Raw genomic sequence first — 19,753 nt, forward strand, 5'->3', positions numbered from 1 at the left:
TATCTGCACTCAGCCATTCTACCCAATGCTGATGTGGCTGGTCTCTCTTACCCCTGCCTCATACTTTTTTTTTTCAGACTTTGTGTAAATGTGTATTTTTTTTCAAGCTTCCAGGTGATCAAACTTTGTTAGAGTCCTTCCTACCTAAAAAATCATCCATCATTTCTCCAGCTTGGGATTTATCAAGTGGAAAAGAGATGACAATATATCTTTCTTAGTGCCATCCTAGGTGAAGAGATTTTACATAAGTTTTCTCATTTGACTGCCACTAAATTTGGGAAGTATTCAGGAAGCCCATTGTAGGATAAGGAAATTGAGGTTAGAGTGAGTGAGCTCCCATCTACACTTCTAGCTCTCAGAATTTGCTGGCTGCTTTCTGGTGGATGACTTGGTTAGGGACAGTGACTAGGGCAGCTCAGGCCAAGGACTTCTACAGAACACACCATTGGCCCTCTGAGTAGACCTGATCCACTCACACCAGCTGTGGCCTGTCTTTTGAAAGTGCACATCTATGAAGAATTGTTTGACAATTGTTCTCTAGTTTGTTAATGAATCTCATGCAGGTAAAATTGTCACTTGGCTGTACTCACTGCTTATAAACCACCAGAGCTCATACACATGGAGGGCTCAGCTGGCAGGACACCCTTCTAAACAGGATTTTTTTTCCCCATACAAATTGCTAATCATTGATTTGAGATACAAATACAGATTTGGAATTATTGCTTTCAGAGTTCAAACTTTAATTTTCAGGCATATGTCCAGACCTTTTTATCGGTTCTTTAAAATGGGCAGTAGTGGTCTGTAATTACTTGGGCTCTGTCTTTTAATACCTTGAGAGTAATAATCTTCATAGTTTGTAGGAGTGAAACTAGCTATTTAAAAAGTTGTGAGTTATTATAACAGCCTATGTGCAGGGCACTTTGAAAAGTAGGTAGGGATTATGTACCTCTTTTCTAATACCTAGGTGGGAAGTGGGCTTCTTTTTATCCTTTTAAATTCATTTTTAAAATGTATGGCACTCTATAAAATACTCAATTATTGATGTGTGAAATGCTTTGAAGCCTTGGACAGAAAGCTTGTACCTCGAAGGACATAGGCATTGGTGGCCATCTGGAGACAGCTGCACACATACAGTCAGTCATGCTCAGACAGGCTGGTCTGGCAGGTGTATTTCCCTTGGTATGACCACCAAGAAACACAAAGCAGTTTCATAAGCCAGCTTTGGTTACATACTACTAGAGAGAAATAAATTTCCATGGAAAAGGTACCTTAGAAGAACTTTTTTTTTCATGCCTCAGCCAGTTTTCTTCAGGAAGGACAGTTTAATTTTTTTAATATGAATTCTATATATGAAGAATATTTTAAATTTTTTAAGTCCTGTGATTCATCTAGGAGCCAAACTGACCACATAACTAACCCAAGTTTAGTATTCTCTCAGCTTTTTCTAATCTTCACATTGTATCCTCCTTAGGATGGTGTTAGTCAAAATCTGTGAGAAATGGCATGAGTTTGGACAGAAATAATCTTTTTCTTCCTTTCTTACCAATATTTTTTTTAGTCACAGAGGTTTTGCTTTAACTGAAGCAGAAGAATCCCAGAACAGTGGGTAGATATAACCTGTTAATATACTCATGAGATGTTATCAAATATAAAATATGAATATACTTATGCAAAATATTAAGTTAAAATTTGATATTTTACAAAAACTTAGATTTTAAAGAATCAGTGTGTGTATTAGTTATATTTTAACATTTTAAGTGATATTTGAGACTTTACAAAAGTATTTCAGTAACAAGCAAGTAATGAAAGCTATTTATTATTACAAAATGGTCTTACATTACTATTTTTTGCCAACAGGAAAATGTTTCCCCTCATTGAAGTTATGTCGATTATTGTTTTTTGGAAATGTCAAGCATAATGGTAATATCAGGATTCAATTTGTCCTATTAAACTATTACATATTGATCTAAACCCTAGTTTCTATTTCTACAAAGGCCTATTATAATTCTATTTTCACTTAAAAAAATGGATGCTGAAGAGAACAGCAAACAAATATTCAAAGTAGAAAAAAACTCATTTTTAATCAACAGACTTTAGAGTCTAGTCTTTCCATTGGTTCTTTAAAAATAGTAAACCCCCCTGTCTCCCAACCCCCTTTTGTTCTGCACCATTAAATTGTACTGTGGCAAAACAATTCCGGCGCAACCTCTTTAAATCAGTGTTCTTTTGAGGTTGGGTACTATGTACCACAGTAATGAAGAAGGCAAATGTTGGAGGAGAAGAGAGGATGTTGAGTCAGCCTTGTTGCAAGTAGTAACTGGTGGTATCTCTAGTCTGTACTTATGCAAAACTAAAATTTTTGAAAAGAGGCCATCTGCTATCATAGGCCATCACTAAGAACTTCTAGTTTGTCTTGAGAGAGGCTGCAACGTTGTTGTGCACAACATAATCACTATTAATATAGCAGGCTGCCTCTTGGCAGCACTGCAAAGTACTCATAACCAAAAGGCCATCTTTTAAATTAAATTGTAGGATCTAATACAAACCATTTACATATCACAATCTGAGACTTTGAAATAGGAGGAACATATAATGGTTTCCAATACATCAAAAGAACCTATCTTATTTTAAAGTCTTCATTAAAAAAAAAAAAAAGGACAACAGAGCTTGAAGCATTAGATAACTTTGTCCATTGTTACAGATTAAAACTTCCAAAGCAAATAAAAGAACCACAATTTTCTATGTTCACCTTTAACTGGGGGAAACTTGGCAAAAGTATTCAAAGGGAAGCACTTGAACTTTCTCAGCATTTCTTTTATAACCTGGCTCTTTCTCTCTCCCTTCCCCAAAGAAGAAACAAATACCAGAATCCTTTGTTTAAAATATGAAAATATCTTACAGGAATAAGCCCTACCAACACAGGATCTTACTGGAACTAACTTTAGTAAAAATTAATACAGGCATAGAGTTAGGGCTTTATTTTGGAGCTTTGGGAGGGTAGAGCCCCATGGAGGCATCTGGAGTTTCATGTGAGGCCTCCTGGGGAGGGGGTTGAATGGTTGCATTTAAGATGGGAATCTTTGTCTTGGGAAATGCTGGTGACTGAACCTTGACAGCTAAGCACAGGTTGCTTCATCCTTTCATGCAATCTTTTTCTAACAGCTGGGCAAATGTATTAAACTGGTTTTCTGGACTTCCCTGAGCAGTATCTAATGAGCAAATAACACAATTCTGTGACATTTAGCAGGATACATATTCCAGATACTGCAATCATGAACACCGTAAAGACAGTCTTTTCTGTGGGCCTGGAAATAAAGCAGTCCACCGTATTGGGACAAGGCCAGGCGTTACACTTCACCAGACGCTGCATGAAGAAGCCATTGTACATGACGTAAAAGACATACATGAAGACAGCTTCAAAGATGACCCGGAAGAAGATGCTGCTGGTGTAGGTCCACCACAGGGACCCTTCAATACGAACCTTCTGGGTTTTGATCTCTTCAATGTCCTTATATTCATTCTTCATCTCTCCCTTCATGAACTTTCTTTTCTTCTCATGTCTCCGGTAGGCCACATGCATGGCCACCAGGAGTGCTGGTGTGGACACAAAGATCAGCTGCAGTGCCCAAAGCCGGATGTGAGAGATGGGGAAGTGGTGGTCATAGCAAACATTTTTGCAGCCAGGCTGGAGAGTATTACAGATAAAATCAGCTTGCTCATCTCCCCATACCTCCTTGGCAGCCACCACAAGGATCATGATGCGAAAAATGAAGAGGACAGTGAGCCAGATTTTACCAATACTGGTGGAGTGTTTGTTGACACCCCCCAGGATAGTCTGTAGTGTGCCCCAATCCATCCTGTTCTCTGGGAGGTTGGTGCTAGAAAAGAAAAATGAACATGACATAGAGATCACTAGTCTGGACAGAATCTGGATAATTTCTCTGGGTCTAGGAAAGTAAGCACTTTTAAATCTCTTCCTGAGCACTGACTCTATCCTCCTCCAAAATGGTGAGGGCAAAACCAATTTGGTTTGCCACAGGATTAAATATACAGCTCCTAAACAATCTTGAACAAGTTTCTATATGTTCTCTAATAATGAGTAGCTTGTTCACTTGAGTAATTCACCCAATCTTTAGCATATAATAAATATTTGGGGTATGGGGTACACCAATGCAAAGTACTTGTTAGCTTAAAGGTACAAATGAGTTCTGACCAAATCTATTGATTCTTCCACAGATTCTCCTGGGATATTCCCAACTCCACCACAGCCACTCAGGGTTCAATAGTTAGATCCACTGGTAGCAACAAGTTTTGGACTGTACCAGTGGAACTGCCCTAGTTTTGACCAACTTTACCTTAAATGCTGAGAGGCCAAGTTCAGGTGATATAATTTATGGAAGTCCACCTAATCCAGTGTTGTGTCAATTTTCGCTGCAGAATCCCTTTACTAAAAATATTTCAGTTCATTTTCATAGGCTTGGGATGTAGCAGTGAAATGGTTATTACAAATGGTTATATTTACATTTGACACCCCCTGCAAGTTAACATTTCACCAAGGGCCTTGATTCCTTCTTCTATATGGAGAAAAGTAGGAATAAATGGTCTCTTCAAGTAGAAAAGTTGCTCTGTGCATGGATTTTTGTGTACAGGTTGGTGGCCTCACTGTCACATTGGGACTGACTGGTTAGTACTCAGAGTATCGGTTTAGATAAGTGTTGCAACAGCATTGTTGTTATGGGTTATGGTTAGAAGTATTTCTAAGAGACACATTATGAAAAATGACCAAAAATCCAACCAGTGGTTCCCCATTGCTGGTCCAATGAAGCCTATCATTGTTGTAGTTTAGAACCAAAATCTGCTGGGGTAACATACTCCTTACTGAAAGCAGGTGTGAAGGGGCCCATGGATAATCTTCCATGAGCCAGAGGCCTTCTATTTCATCCCAGGATATGAACTGTCTTCATTGATTCATAGCTACACCCTGTCTGACACAATCAACTTCTCTTCTAAACAAGATTCCATCCTCTCCACAGTCCTCATGAGTCACCTCTTTTCCACCCTTTCTAAGCTGTAATGAATCCTCCTTCTCTTACTTAAAAGCATCCTGCGCTCCTGATTTTAGGCAAGTTGCATCCTGTTTCCTGCTGGACTCTCAAGGCAGGCTCAGACTGATTGTCTCTCATTACCTACAGTTGCTGCTGTGGGACACCAAGATCTGACTGAACCTATTCAATGCCACCTTGATCAGAGGAGGCAGAAGAGCCCTGGGCAAGAAAGTTAAGTCAGACTGAAATATACGGAAATGGTAAAACATTTAGCCTCATTCAGTTTGAAAGAAGAAATGTCACTAGAAAAAAATATAGTGATTTAGTTCAGGTTCAGCCCTGACCCATTTAAATTCAGACTGTCAGAGAGGCCCTTACGTGAGTCAGTTGTCCTTTGAAAAGTCTCACAGCTCAATCTAATACTGCCTTCAACAGCAAAACCACTGAAAGAAACAGCATTCAGATTTTAATAAAACCATCTCCTGGAATTAGAATTTTCAGTTTTTCATGCACTCACTAAAGGGAAAACAGGACACTCATTGAAATAAGCCTCCATATACCTGGTCAAAACTATGGAGGTGGAAGGGGAATTTGGGATTTATGCTTGGCCCAACTCTATAGCATCAAACACAGATCCTATACATTTCTATAGAACAGTCTAGTCACCCTCAGTTGAGAAAAATACAGTTCCAAGTAACCTCTATCTTGATGTTGTTCTAAAACCAAAGTTATAGCTACTTGTTTTTTGAGTATTGCTATCTTGACCAGGCTGGTTTCCAACTTCTGGGCTCAAGTGATCCTTCAGCCTCAGCCTTCCAAGTAGCTGAGACTACAGGTGCATGCCATTGCACCCACATTACTGCTTGCTACCTGCTTTAAAGGCCCTTTCAAGAAGAGGAATAAATTAAAATTTGAGCCCCCAATGGGATAAGAATAACAAGGTAAGATGGACTAAAAAAGCAGGGTGAAATTATTCTTAATGTACAAATTTGCCCCAGAGCTGCTCTCCTGGCCTCCTGACTTGGGCAGTCACATGCAGGTTCCTACCTGGCCCAGGCCACTCTGCAATTGCTTGGAGCATTGCCAGAGCACGAGTCCAGGGGTTGGTTCACTTCTTTTGGGAAGGCACTAGGTGAATCACCCAGTTCCAGAAAAGGAACAAGGAGTTATTTGCCCCTTACCTTCCCACCCCTTACCTGACTGGTGGGTCCACCTAAAGGACCTGTCCCTACACAGCTCCCCACCTTCTTACAAGTGTCTTTAATTGTGATTGACTTAACACAGTTTTAAAATGGACTCAAAGGGCACATGGAGGCATGGCTGTCCTACACATCTCAAGATAGTCTCAGGTCCTAAAGTCCAGCTCTGAGGAATCTGGAAAAAGCTCACTGGGCAGGCTTATTCCCCACCTCCATAAGGGGCGACGGAGGGACTGATGCAAGCATCCTAAAAGGACATATTTCTCAACTGCACACCAACTCCTCTGAGAGTAAGTGTCCTATGAGTTTTCCTTCCAGTTGGAGAACTTCTCCAGGAAGCAAAAGCTCTTGTGTTTAAAAAAAAAAAAAAAAAGAAAAGCAACCAAAGTCCTGACCCATGTTTAGCCTCCGCTCGGCCCTGTCCCAGGAACTGTATTAGGTGCGAGTTCTAGGTAATCGCCCCGACTTCACCCCAGTACTTTCTTTGCAAAGAGAATGCGAGGAGGTAAAGGTCAGTTTCTTCCCGTGGAGGCTTCCTGCTTAACAAACTAAAGTGAGTTTGCTTTCTAAAAAAAGGTTTTGGTTAATTTAAAACTTTTGGTGGTGGCAGATAAAGTAGCCAGAAGACTGTGGGGGGAATTAGCCCCTAGTAATATCGGCAACAGACGCCACATAGGTTGGCCTGGTCCCCCTTTTTTCCTCTGATACGCGCACCACGCGCCAAACTCGATTTCTAGGTCGGGGGTTGTGCCACCTCGTCCCTTTCCCCAGCCGCCACTGCAAACCCAGCCCAGGCAGCCCCATTCAACTTCCAGAGTTCAGCCCATGATACTCCTGCCCAGAAATGTACTCTCGCCACTTGCCTCCAGCCCCCAGGCAGCAGTCACGACTCGCTCCTACGAACTCCTCGCCAGACCCTAGGGGTCCCCAGACCTCGGCGGTTGGGCATCCGGGCTTAGTTTCCCCGGCCTTCCCCAAGTCCCTCTCGGCTTTGAGTCTCCTGGCCTAGACCACCCCGAGGCATCACAGGTCGGCGCCCGGCGTACAGCTGTGAGCGGGGTACGCCGGTCCGCGGCCTCACCTGCGTCCGGAGAGAGCGTGCGGCGGGGCCCGGCGGGCGGCGAGGGGTCTCTGGCAGCTACTGGGGCGCTCCCTCGGATCTGGGGCTAGTCCTGGGCGGGGGCCGGCTCCGCGCTCGCTTGTAGCAGGCCGGAGCGCAGCCGACTGGCTCCGAGTCGGGACAGCGGAGCGCGCTGGGCGCTGCGGGTCTTCAACACCTGTCTGCTGCAGCGCCGCCTTTTAACCGCACCCCACACCCCGCCTCTTCCCTGGAGCTACCGAGAAAGTTACGGAGGGGGCGGCTCCTTGCCGCCCGCACCGCCCCCCCCCCAGCGCCTCGGGCGGGGCACTCCGGGCCTCCCCGGCTCCTGAAGCTTCTTGGGGCCCCCGAACCCCAAGAGGTCACCAAAGCCTCTAAGCCTCCGGAGTTCCCTTGTGACCCTCTGGAGCTTTCCTAGAGTCCAGGGCTCCACGAATGCCCTATTTCCTCCCCTTCAGCCCCTGGGCAGGCCAGGCGGAGCCAGCTAAGGCTTTGCGTCTCCACCTAGGAGGACGCAAAGCCCCAGCTCCCTGCATTTGAAGGAGTAGGTGGGTTTGAAGAGTAGTTGTTGATGTTATTTCTACTCCTACTAGTTCAAGACTACTATTGCATTTGAAGTTCTGTTTATTATTATTTAAGCAGGCGTTCCAACGATGTGAAAATGTATTTGCAAGTCTTGAGATTCCAGTGCATGAGAGGCTGTCACTTAGGGGAACCACAGAGCAGGGCTCAGGGCCTCTGGAAATTGGGTTCAGGGCCAGCGAAGATGGGGCGCCATCAGTGTTGGCTAAATCCCCACTTGTATTTCTCTGAGTTACCTATTTAATTCTATCACTTTGAAGGGTATGTCAAGAGCCAAGAATGGGTGTGTGTGGAGGTGACAAGTCTTGCTTCTTTTTGCCAAAGCTGGCCACAGGGTCTCTGCCTGCCTAGAGGGAGTCGTCCGGCCATCTGCAGAGGGTGCTCTGGCTCGGACCCTGACAGCTTCATCCTCTTTCCACAATTGGGAAATTGCAAGGAGGTTACTTTTTTTTTTTTTTTTGCGGGGGGTGGAGGGGTAGTTGCCCAGATTATTCAGAAAAGAAAGAGCACAGAATGAAGTCTACCAATCCCATCCCTCCCTCCCAGTACACATACTGCTAGAAGGGGTACTGATAGGATTTCTGGAGAAGCTTCTGGGAAACATGTCCCGCACACTTTAGTTCTTTCTCTGCGAAGCTTGATGCCTCAGTGTGAGGACTTAGTGTTGGGTATTTGGTTGGGCATTTTGATGTCTTGAGATGCTAGTGACAGGAAGTCAGATGAGAAATTAATGTGAGGAGTAGGCCACGTTTGTCCAGTCTCCTCCCACTCCTTGCTTCATGATTCCTGCAGAGCAGCCAGTTCTTAGAGGAGCAGGCTGCACATTCTCACGCAGGGTTTTCTCAGGTCAGTTCTACCTGAAGTGAGGATGATTCATCCTGACAAGGCAGAAATGGATTTCCCATGATTACCATAGTTTGCGTGAAGGTATTGACTTTTCCTTGCAAAGCTGGAGCCCCGTAGGCCATAAGCCGACATCTGCCGTTCTTGCATGGGTGAACGTGAGTACCGTGGTTACCGTGGCTACTACCTCACCTTCTAGTTCTAAGTCTTAGTCTAAGAGGGAGTGTCTGTTCATGAAGAGACAAAGCCCCAGGAGCTGCCCAAAGCCCTGCCACTGGAGAGATGTGCTGAATCAGCTTGTGAGAAATTAGGCCAGTCCTGTGGAGGCAACTTCCTGGCCTGAACACACCTTAGGGTTGAGAGGTCTTGGAGTGGAGTAGCTGGCCGGTGAGCTCTCCCTTTACTCTCTTAGGGTCAGTGTTGTTAGGAATCTATTGAAGTCCTGGCTGGGTTAGAATGAAAAAAGCCAGTGTAGGACGCTGGCTGGTAAAGATGGTTTGGAGATTGCAAATTGATTTTCCCTCAATGAAAAATTTCATCTTAGGCTTTAGTGCCCATATCACAATGACAAGTTCAGCTTTCTTTCCCTTGTATTCCTTTATTTGATTCTCTAAATTTGAATAATGATTGTGTATTGTTGGCTAACTATCACTTCATATTTTGGAATTTATAGTCAAAACTCCTACGGCTCTGAAGTCTTCAGTTACAATTCAACACTTGATTTTATTCTGTTTTCCATGATTTTTGTTGTTTTTCTTTGTATTGGTGTTTTCTTCCTAAGTAGCTTTGGAGTTCTCCGAGGGCAGGAAATTTTGTGTATGTGTGTGTCTTCCAGAGTAGGGGAGAAAAAAAGAGAAGAAGGTAAGATGAAAAATAGTAGGGAAAGGTTTGGATATTTGAGATCATCTCCAAATGAACTTAGATATATACCCAATTAGCAGATCGCACCACAAATTAATATTTAAAAAAATAAATCCTGTAGTCATTTTGTAAATAGGACTGTCATACTGCTGCATTTTTTTTCTATTAAAAGTATTACGTTGGTAAATGTAAGCATTGGAAATAAACCATAATTTTCTCATTCCTGTTTTCATCTTTTGACACTTTAGTCCCAGAGAAGCTCAGCACCAGTCAGCCCTTCTCCTCTACCCCAATCCTTCCTACTCCTTCGTGAGATCAGTAGAGCTCTGGACATACCTGCTGCTGACCAACTCAACTTTAACTCATTAATTGGTAGGGATTAACCAGACACAGAATAGTTTTGGGCTTGGCTTTAAGCAAAGAACTCTGGTATCTCCCAGTTTGATTTTGAATGAAACTAATAGGATGGACAATGGCCAGGGAAGAACAGGGACCTGTGGAGTAACTATTGATGATTAACCAGTGAGGATCTGTGACAGCCACACCTTGTCACATCAAAGAGAAATGAATGCTAATTTTACATATGTTAGTACCAAGTAGGTAAATCCGGGTCCATTATGATTGAACTGAACTTTTATGCAGATGTTGCAAATGATGCACTTGTAAGATTATAAGGTGAAAAGTCTAACATTTAAAGCTATTTGTATTTTAATTTGACAGTTGTTTTAAAATAAATCCAGTAGAAAGAACTGATTGTTGTGCAAGAAATCAGTGCTAGATAAATCATATTTCTTGACATTTTGATGAATGATTATTTGCCTCCTGCCTGTTGGTGCAACCTTCTGAATTCCCCCTGGGAAGGATGCTCTGAGTGCACATTAAAAATATATCAGTTACATTTCTGACTCACAAATCATCTGATGGCAGAAAATGTTGCAATATGAGAAGAGACTTAATAGCATGGAGCCCCTGCCTACTAGTTGGCAGTTTTAGGGCAAGTTGAATCCATTAGCTATAGGGCCACACCCTCTTTTCTTGACTTTAATGATGAAATATTAATCATATTTATAACTGGTTAAAAAAAGAGAAAATTCAGCCTTTCCCAAAATAGCAGTTGGAAACCGAAGAGCCCTCTGGCATCCCTGGATAATTAATAACAACTTACATATGATAATGTAATTTCAATGCAGGAGTGGTTCTCCTGTGAACCTTTTTAATCTTTGTAGGTGATTATTATAGGGAACACTGTTTCACTAATAATTTCTCTCTGCATCATTGAATCACACCCTCACTATGTTTTCTGAAAATTGTTAATGTCAGATTATTTAGGGGGAAAATTCAATTGTTACATTCAAAGGGTAAAAAAAGAATAAGATTTCAGACTTCACTAATTTAATTGTTCTCTTTACTTTCAAATTAAAGACGTCTCATTTAAAATTGTTACTTTTAGTTGTGACAAATAGTCATAAGCATTTTGTTGCTTTTTCATTCTATTCTTATTTCACACATAAAATATTCTGGGTAAATTAAAATTGCTGCATTAGCCTTGCTGGATGAACGTGGGCTCTTTTATGATTATTTAAGCAGACCATGGAGAAATTACAGAGATATTTCCAAATGTATTTGCATCAAAAACACATTTTAGTCAGAAATGAATGCAGAACTGTAACTCCTTAGGTTGACTGATAGGAAAAATATACTTCTATAGAATATAAAAATTAAACTCTGTAAGTTATACAGTGGCTTGTCAACACAGAAATATTGCATCATTCACAGAGGAGAAAAGGAGATTTCTATATTCTAATTTATGTCACAGCAATATTGTAATTTATATTATTTTGAATAGTTTTTGGAACAAGTTAGAGAAAACACAATATATACTGCTGTAGAAAAACAGTCATACGAAAAAAAAAAAAAGAAAAACAGTCATACGTTTGACAAGGGACTATTGGTTACAGGTTATGTTATATTTTATAGATTACAGCAGCTTTGCATGAAATGTTAGTTTCAGAGCCATTTCCACTTTGGTAGAAGTGTTCTCTGATTTAATCTCAATTCTTTAAAAGTCTGTGCCAAGACTGGGGTGATGGTGGGGATGGGTAGGGAGGTGGGAGAGGGTGGGGAGGGTTTGCAATACCTGGAGCTCACAGTAGATGGCACTGGGAAGACTTGCCAGGAACCTCTGTTTGGTGCTTACACTTCATGGATAATCGTATAGAGTTTCTGATTTTGACCTCATTAATGGGCTGTATAATAATTTTTCCTTCTTTGAAAAAATGAAGTAAAATAGAATAGAAAATAAAGTACCAATCTGCATCCTCCCCACACAATTATTGGGAATTGAACACCAGTGGTGCTCTACCACGGAGCAACAATCTCAGCCCTTTTATTTTATTTTTTAAAATTAAGACAAAGTGTTGCTAGCTGCCTTGGCTAGCAGTGAACTTGCAATCCTCCTGTCTCAGCCTCTGGAGTAGCTTGGATTATAGGTGACCACTACCACACCAGGTAGAGTATGTTGCTGTAAGCAAGGGTAAGTAATGCTTTGTATAAGAAGTTTGTTAGCTATATGTGTCCTGGATCCAGTGTAAAATGCATTTCCTGCTGTAGGTTGCTGTTAGGAAAACTCTTGGAAAGCCTCTGTTCTATTCCATTTTCAGGGCAGATATATTACTTTGGGCTGCAGGTGAAATTATGTTATTAGGAAGGGGAGAGGCATGGGAGCCCCAAGAGTGGCCTCCTTGTCTAAGCTCAAGCACAGCAGCAAGCCCCTACCTGGTGAGATGTGTTGGTGGATGGGCTGCTTAGGAACTTTTTGCAGGTTGGGAAAGGACAATTTATCATTATACTTCTTGCACCAGGGCTCCCCTTTCTGATCTGAGAAGCACTAATAACATCTGATTGTTGTTTTACAAACTAAATAAAATAATTTGTCTGAAAAGGTATATAAATAGTGCAGTGGTATCTAATAGAAACTCATGAATGAGCCATTTTAGTGGATTGTATGTAAATAACCAGATGGAGAATTTTTATGTCAAAAGCATACTTTAGATAACTGTGCTTTGAAAAAGAGGAGGCAATAAACATAATGCTTTTTATCATCTCTTTACTGGCTTTGAAATGAATCAGTGGTGGTGTGGAATTTAGAATATTAGACTATTTTGATGATATGGGGTTCCCATATATACACTTTCGGTGGGTAGAGATAGTATTGGGAAATCTGCAAAATCTTGATATTAGCCTCTTAATAATTATACAGTGGGAAATATTCACTTTTTCTTACATGCTGCACAACATGTATGTAGACTACTAGGTTGATAGGTTTTGAAAAGACACAATCCCTGCTTACAGTTTACCAAAGAAAAACAATAGACTGTTGTGGATGCAACATAATTGAGTGACTAAGTTTAGAGTATGTAATTGACACACAAAAGCACATACACATAAATGAAGGAATCTCTGAGTATAATCCAATACAATGGTGTCCGCGTTAATTATTTATCCACGATTTGATATTTCAAAGTGTGTCAAATGTTCATTTGATGGCAGAACTCTGTGAAGAAAGTGTTTTAAATCTCATTTTATACAAGTAAAAATTGAGCCTTAAGAATCCACATACAAAATGGGGACTGAGGGTGTAGCTCAGTGGTAGATCACTTGCATAGACTATGTAAGTCCCTGGGTTCAATCCCCAGCACTACTGCCTTCCTTCCCCCAACAAAGCAAAGCAAAACAAAACAACAAATAGTAAGTTCAAGGCCTTCCTGGGCAACTTTTACTAATTTTGTTTTTGTCTTTTCAGAATTTTTACATCCAGATGATTTTTGACTTGTGATGATTTAACCTACAATTTTTTGAATTGATGGAGTGAAAGCAAAATGAATTCAGTAGAAATCATTCTTCAAATTCTGCATTTGGGTCTTTTCCTGGGCTATTGATGTGTGGTATGATCTTTTCTCATGATTCTGGGCAGGTGGCAGTGAACTGCAGCTTCCAGTTAGCCCCCCAGTCAGCCCAGACATCACAGGGGAAACAACTGACACTTTATTGTGTGCTGTGTTGCTAAACTATGATGTTTGGTACATTAGATATATTTTTGATTTATGACATTGTCAAGTTATCATGGTATGCCCATGGAATGCAACCCTATTATAAATGGAAGAATGTTCATCTGATATGTAGGAATGTGGTTCAAACCTATACATGTTTTGAATCTATATAAATATTCATTACTTTTTTTCTTCCTTTTGCATGAAAGGTAAAATAAACTTTGCTTTTCTTATTTGATTTATGATGGGGATATTTTTATGTAAACAAACAAAAACTTTCCTCATTCTTTTACATGTTTTCCTTGATCTGACTATATAATAACAATTAAAAATCCATAATTGATTGATATTTGGATGGTTTTCATTCTTTTGCTATTGTTTTCATAGCTTCTGCTTCCCATTAGAATACAGAATGCAGAATACTATTATTCCCATGGTAAAAATAATAAAAACCTGATAATATGAAAATCATACTTTTCTATGGCAATTCCAAAGCACATTTAACTGAGTAAGCTTTGAAGAACTGAATTACAGGGAGTGATGGTGAGCTGGACACAGCTGTTTCCATATCTGGGGGAAGTACCCTATATGTGTGGGAAGGTAGAGAAGCAGGTCTCTGTAAATGAACAGATGGTAGACTTAAGGAAAAATCAGTCCAGACTTTAATAACAGTGTGAGTGGCCATATTATTTGGCATTTGGAAGTGACCTGTTATGGTTTGAATCTTAAGTGTTCCCCAGAAGCTCATATGTTGACCTTTTGATCCCCAGCTGCTGGGTTCTGGTGGAATGGTTAGGAGGTTGGGCTTGGTGGAGGTGATTTAGGTCATGAGAGATGTACACTTGAAGGGGATATTGGAACCCTGGCCTTCTCTCTCTCTGCTTCTTGGCTACTATTAGCTGACAGCTTTACTCTACCATTCACTCCCACCATGATGTTCTGCATCACCACAGACCCAAAGCCAACAGAGCCAGCCAACCACAGACTGAAATCTTTGAAATCAAGCCAAAATAAACTTTTTCTCATTTTAAATTTGTATTAATCATACCAACAAAAACTGACAAGAAATACTTGACCCAAATACAAAAATAAATTGTTTAACTCAACAATCACTGTCTCCCAATTTTACTGCAAAAATGGCAGTGGGAGGGAAGTCTGGAAAGGAGAACTAGACAATTTCAAGTTCTTGAATTTTGGAACTATGTTAGAATTGAATGAAAGAAGAGCCAAAGTAATGTGAAATCTGTTTCTCAGCCTTCTTCTTACTCAAATACAGACAAGATCAAAGAGGCAAGCCATTCCACCGTGAAGTTATAGAAAGGTATGTATAGTGAGGTTAGTTGACATGTCCTTGTTTCCATTAGGTATCAGAGATGCATCCAATTTAATTAACACTTCAAATTAGTCTCAGCTCAACTTTACTCTTGAAATCTGATTTCTGCATGTGGTGGTATACACCTGTAATCCCAGCAGCTCCACAGGTCGAGGCAGGAGGATAACAATTTTGAAGCCAGCGTCAGCAATTCAGTGAGACCCTAAGCAACTTAGTTAGACCTTGTCTCAAAATAAAAAATAAAAAGCACTGGGGATAATGTACCCCAGTTCAATTCCCCAGTAAAACAAACAAATAAATAAACAAACAAATAAATAAATCTGAATGACCAGATTCTAATTCCAACCACCTGGCAAAGAGAAGTACTTGCATTCACTGGAAAACAAAACAAAAACAAAAGCAAAACACCATTGGAAATTCTTTTATGTGCAATGTCCAGCATTCAGTAAAAAAAAAATTACAAGTCATGTGAAGAAACAGGAAAAAGAGACCTATTATCAGGAGGGAAAAATAGTTAATAGAAGTAGACACATAGATAGACTAAAATAAACCATATATAGTACAAACAAATCATAACGAGGCAGCAGTGACTGTTCCACAAAAAACATAATTCAAATTAAGATAACGAGAATTTAAATAGATGTTTCAAATGGTAAAAGGGCCATTTCCTCAAGAAGACATCAATCCTACATGGGTATCCACTAAATAACAGAGTACCAAAATACATGAGGCAAAATTGAAGGCACCGAAGGGAGAAATGGCAGACCCATATTCATAGTTAGAATAACTGGGTAATTGATAGAACATGTTCACAATAATTATTAAGGGTATAGAATATTTAAACAATATTATCAATTAACCTGACTTCACTTACATTTATAGAATACCATGTGCAGTCACTGCATAATACTCATGCTTTTCAAGTACATATGAGAAAAAAATGTGCTGAACTGTGAAGCAAGATTCAATAAATTCCAAAGAATAGAAATAACACTGAGTTTTGCAGAACTAAATCTATATTTATATATCTAGAAATTGCCAAATATTTAGAAATTAAGTAACAATAATACATGGGTGAAAGAATAAATCACAAATTTAAATATTTTACTTTTATTTATGTGTGCAATTTACTTAGGCTGGGGGTTGAACCCGGGGCCTTGTGCATGCTAGGCAAGCATGCTACCACTGAGACACATCCCTAGCTCCACAGGATTTTAAATGAATGGAAATAAAAACACAAGTATCAAGAATTTTGGATGCCTCTGAAGCAGTGCTAAAGGAAAATTTTTTTTGCTTTGAATACATAGCTTTTAAAAAGCATAAAAGTTTAAAATTGATTACTACATTTCCACTTTAAGAGTTTAAAATGAAGAACAAATGAAAGACAATGTAAGTGTTCCTTTCTAGGAAATAACAAAGACAAAAAACCCAGTGAACTAGAAAATAAATAATAGAGAAAACCGAAGTGAGTCAAAGTTTAGTTCTCTGAAAATATTAATAAAATCAATACACTCCTTGTGTTAGTTTGATCTGGCTGCCATAACAAAATACTACAGTCTGAGCAGATTAAATATCATAAATTTATTTTCTCAGTTCTGGAGGCTGGAAGTCCAGATCAGAAGGATTCCAGAGTGATCAGGTTCTGATGAGGGCTCTTTTCCTTGCTTCAGAAAGTAGGTTCCTTGTGGTGTCCTCACATAGCAAAGAGAGAGGAGAGCAAACTCTTATGAAGGCACTAATCCCATCATGGGGGCTTCATTCACCCCTATGACCTCATTTATACCTAATTCTCTCTCACAATCTCCATCTCCAAATACCACCACACCAATTCAATCTTTAGCATTCCTAGCAAGATCCATCAATAAAAAAAGAAAAATGTGTTGACTGGCCAATGTGGCCTATGCCTGTAACCCCAGCAGCTCAGGAGGCTGAGGCAGGAGGATAGCAAGTTCAAAGCCAGTTTCAGCAATTTAGTGAGGCACTTAGCAACTCAGCAAGATCCTGTCTCTAATAAAATATTTTAAAAAAGGGCTGGGGATGTGGCTCAATGGTTAAGCACTCCTGGGTTTAATCCTCAGTACCAAAAAGAGAGAGGTGAGAGAGAGGGAGAGGGAGAGGGAGGGAGGGAGGGAGAGAGAGAGAAATGAAATCAATGGGATCAGAAATGAAATTGGGGAAGGCAGGGGTTGTAGCTCAGTGGTGAGCACTTATTCTCAGCACTGCATATAAATAAATAAATAAGTAAATAAAATATTTGTCAAATATCCATTGACAACTAAGAAAAATTTAAAAAAATGAAAGAAGGGAAATCATTGAAGATCCTACAGATATGTAAAGAATTAAAGCTGAAATATTAGGAACAATATTATGTCAATAAGTTTAATAACTTGATTGAAGTGGAAAATACAAATCCCTTTAAAAACGTACTTATCAAAATGGACACAAAAAGAAATAGAAAATTTATCACTAAGAAAATTGAATGTATAATAGAAAAATCTTTCTTTTTTTTAAAGAGAAAAAGAGAGAAAATTTTTTAATATTTATTTTTTGGCAGACACAATATCTTTGTTTGTATGTGGTGCTGAGGATTGAACCCGGAATGCACGCATGCCAGGCGAGCGTGCTATCACTTGAGCCACATCCCCAGCACAAAAAATTTTTCTCATAGAGAAAATTCCAGGTCCAGATGGCTTCACTGGTAAATTCTATTGACATTTAAGTGTTAAATAATACCAACTAATATTGTAATCACTAGCCTTGTGTGTATGTATATGTATGTATATGTGTGTGTGTATGTATGTGTGTATATATATATAATTTTATACATATGCAGATCCCTCTATAGGATAATGTCTCTGACCTGGATTTGCTGGATCAAAAGATAAGTACATTTGTAATTTTGATAGAAATTTCCAAATTGTCTTCCATGGGAGATTGAACCATGTTTTCTTTTTCTTTATTCACATGATATCTAAGTATATTTTTCATGTAGGATAGTTTTTCAACCTAGATATACAGTTACTGTATAAAATTTTTCTTTCAGTGGCAGCCTGTAATCTTTAAAATATGGTAAGCATCGTGTTTGAAGGGGATATAACAATAAGTCTACCAGATGGAAAATCCTGTTAAAAGTTAAAAAATAAATAAATAAAAATAAAACCATACACAAGATAATGTTAACAATTCTTATCATATTTTATAAATTTAAAAAATTGTTTATAAATATCTTTTGGTAAAATTTTAGAATTTTATTACTTCAAATGATGGATTACATGAAACTTATTTATGGTGAACTTCTAAGTTTACTTTTATTGGATCATGAGCTTTAACTGAAAATAATTGTTATTTTGATAAAATATATGTATGTATTTTCAACATGTAATGACCTGAACATATTTTTATTTAATGATTATGTTTCTTGTAATAATAAGCCATTGCCTTTGTTGAAATCAATTTTTTTCTTCTTCTGTGTACGGAACCCATGGCCTCATGTATATTAGGCAGGTGTTCTACCATCGAGTGTGTCTCTAGCTCCTGAAATTGTTTTTATTTCTAAAATATAAATTATTACTGATTCCTGAATGATATAAAAAATGTTCTAGGCTGTATTGATTTTTTTACACTATAAGGAAATACTCTAGGCTATCGCTTATTATTTTTTCTACTGTAGATTCTGAAGATTATTGTTTATATTTAAAAGAAAAATTAAAAATTGCACACACTCTGTTTTGTATTCCTGAGAGTTTATTTGTAATATTTTATTATAGATCCCTGAATTTGTAAATGTAAACACTGGTCACTTATAACTCACACAAATGCCATTTTAGTTTCACTGGAGACAGAACCCAAACTAAAGTCCTAAAAATTAGAGCATTACCTCTGAGCATACCATAAGGGGTGGCAAAGACCTCTCACTTTCTACATGGTTTTGTTCCCTTGCGGTCCTTTCAAAGTCATTCAGTGAATATTTGATAGATCTGAGAAGAGAACACACTCCTCACATCGTCCACATGAGCTCTAGAGAGTTGAGAAGTGTGCGTGGATAAAAGGGAAATAAGGACCAAGCAAAACAAGCAAACCTGAGCCTATTGCTAAGGACTCCCAGGAGTCAGGCTGGAAAAAATGAGGGCAAGGTCCCTCTTCAAGGCTTCTGACTTTCTTCTCCTCCACCACCTGATTGCCTAGAAGTCAGCTGTCCACAGTGGGGATACAAATAAAATCTTTCTTTGCTTTCTGAAGTCAGCACGGATGTCACCTGTTGAGCAAAAAATAGTACCTGTTAGCATGCTCTTTGAACTCCTGCCACACATGTTTATTGAATGAATTTTGTGGGTAGTTTTTTCCTTCATCCCCAGAATTGTTATAGGGCAAGTTCAGATGCTGTCAATTTTGTTTTATAGATATAAACACTGGTCACTTATGATTCACACAAGAATCACAATTTTTATTAATTGTAAGTAATTACTAGTAATTACTGAAAAACAAAAATGACATAATTTGAGATAGTGATAGATTGATGATTCCTCTGAAGTCCGTGGTGTTTCTGGTCTGTCCTCTGGTACATTGCTGAACTAGCATGTGGAGTTGTAGGAGACTCCCAGATATAGCTGTCCTTGGAGGCCCTTTTATCAATTGCCCTTGTGAAACTCTCAAAATTTTAGTTTATAGTAGCATTTATACAGTTATTTTATTTTACTTACCTCTTATCATAACTACTATTACAATAGGCCCTCTATTGTCTG

The 19,753-nt window shown here is 39.2% G+C and overlaps 1 protein-coding gene across 1 annotated transcript; it reads right to left on the reverse strand.

Moving 5' to 3' along the window:
* Positions 1–1,800: 1,800 nt before the first annotated feature.
* Positions 1,801–7,556, reverse strand: Gjb2 (gap junction protein beta 2). Its single transcript, XM_046447638.2, has 2 exons — positions 7,326–7,556; positions 1,801–3,878 (listed from the first exon to the last, which is right to left on the reverse strand). Exon 2 carries the CDS (start codon positions 3,854–3,856, stop codon positions 3,176–3,178), a length of 681 nt encoding a protein of 226 aa, XP_046303594.1. The 5' UTR covers positions 3,857–3,878; positions 7,326–7,556; the 3' UTR covers positions 1,801–3,175.
* Positions 7,557–19,753: the final 12,197 nt, after the last annotated feature.

This window comes from Marmota monax, unplaced genomic scaffold, assembly GCF_021218885.2.
Source record: "Marmota monax isolate L192 unplaced genomic scaffold, Marmota_monax_Labrador192_F-V1.1 WCK01_AAM20220418_F8-fsc00043, whole genome shotgun sequence".
Taxonomy (NCBI): domain Eukaryota; kingdom Metazoa; phylum Chordata; class Mammalia; order Rodentia; family Sciuridae; genus Marmota; species Marmota monax.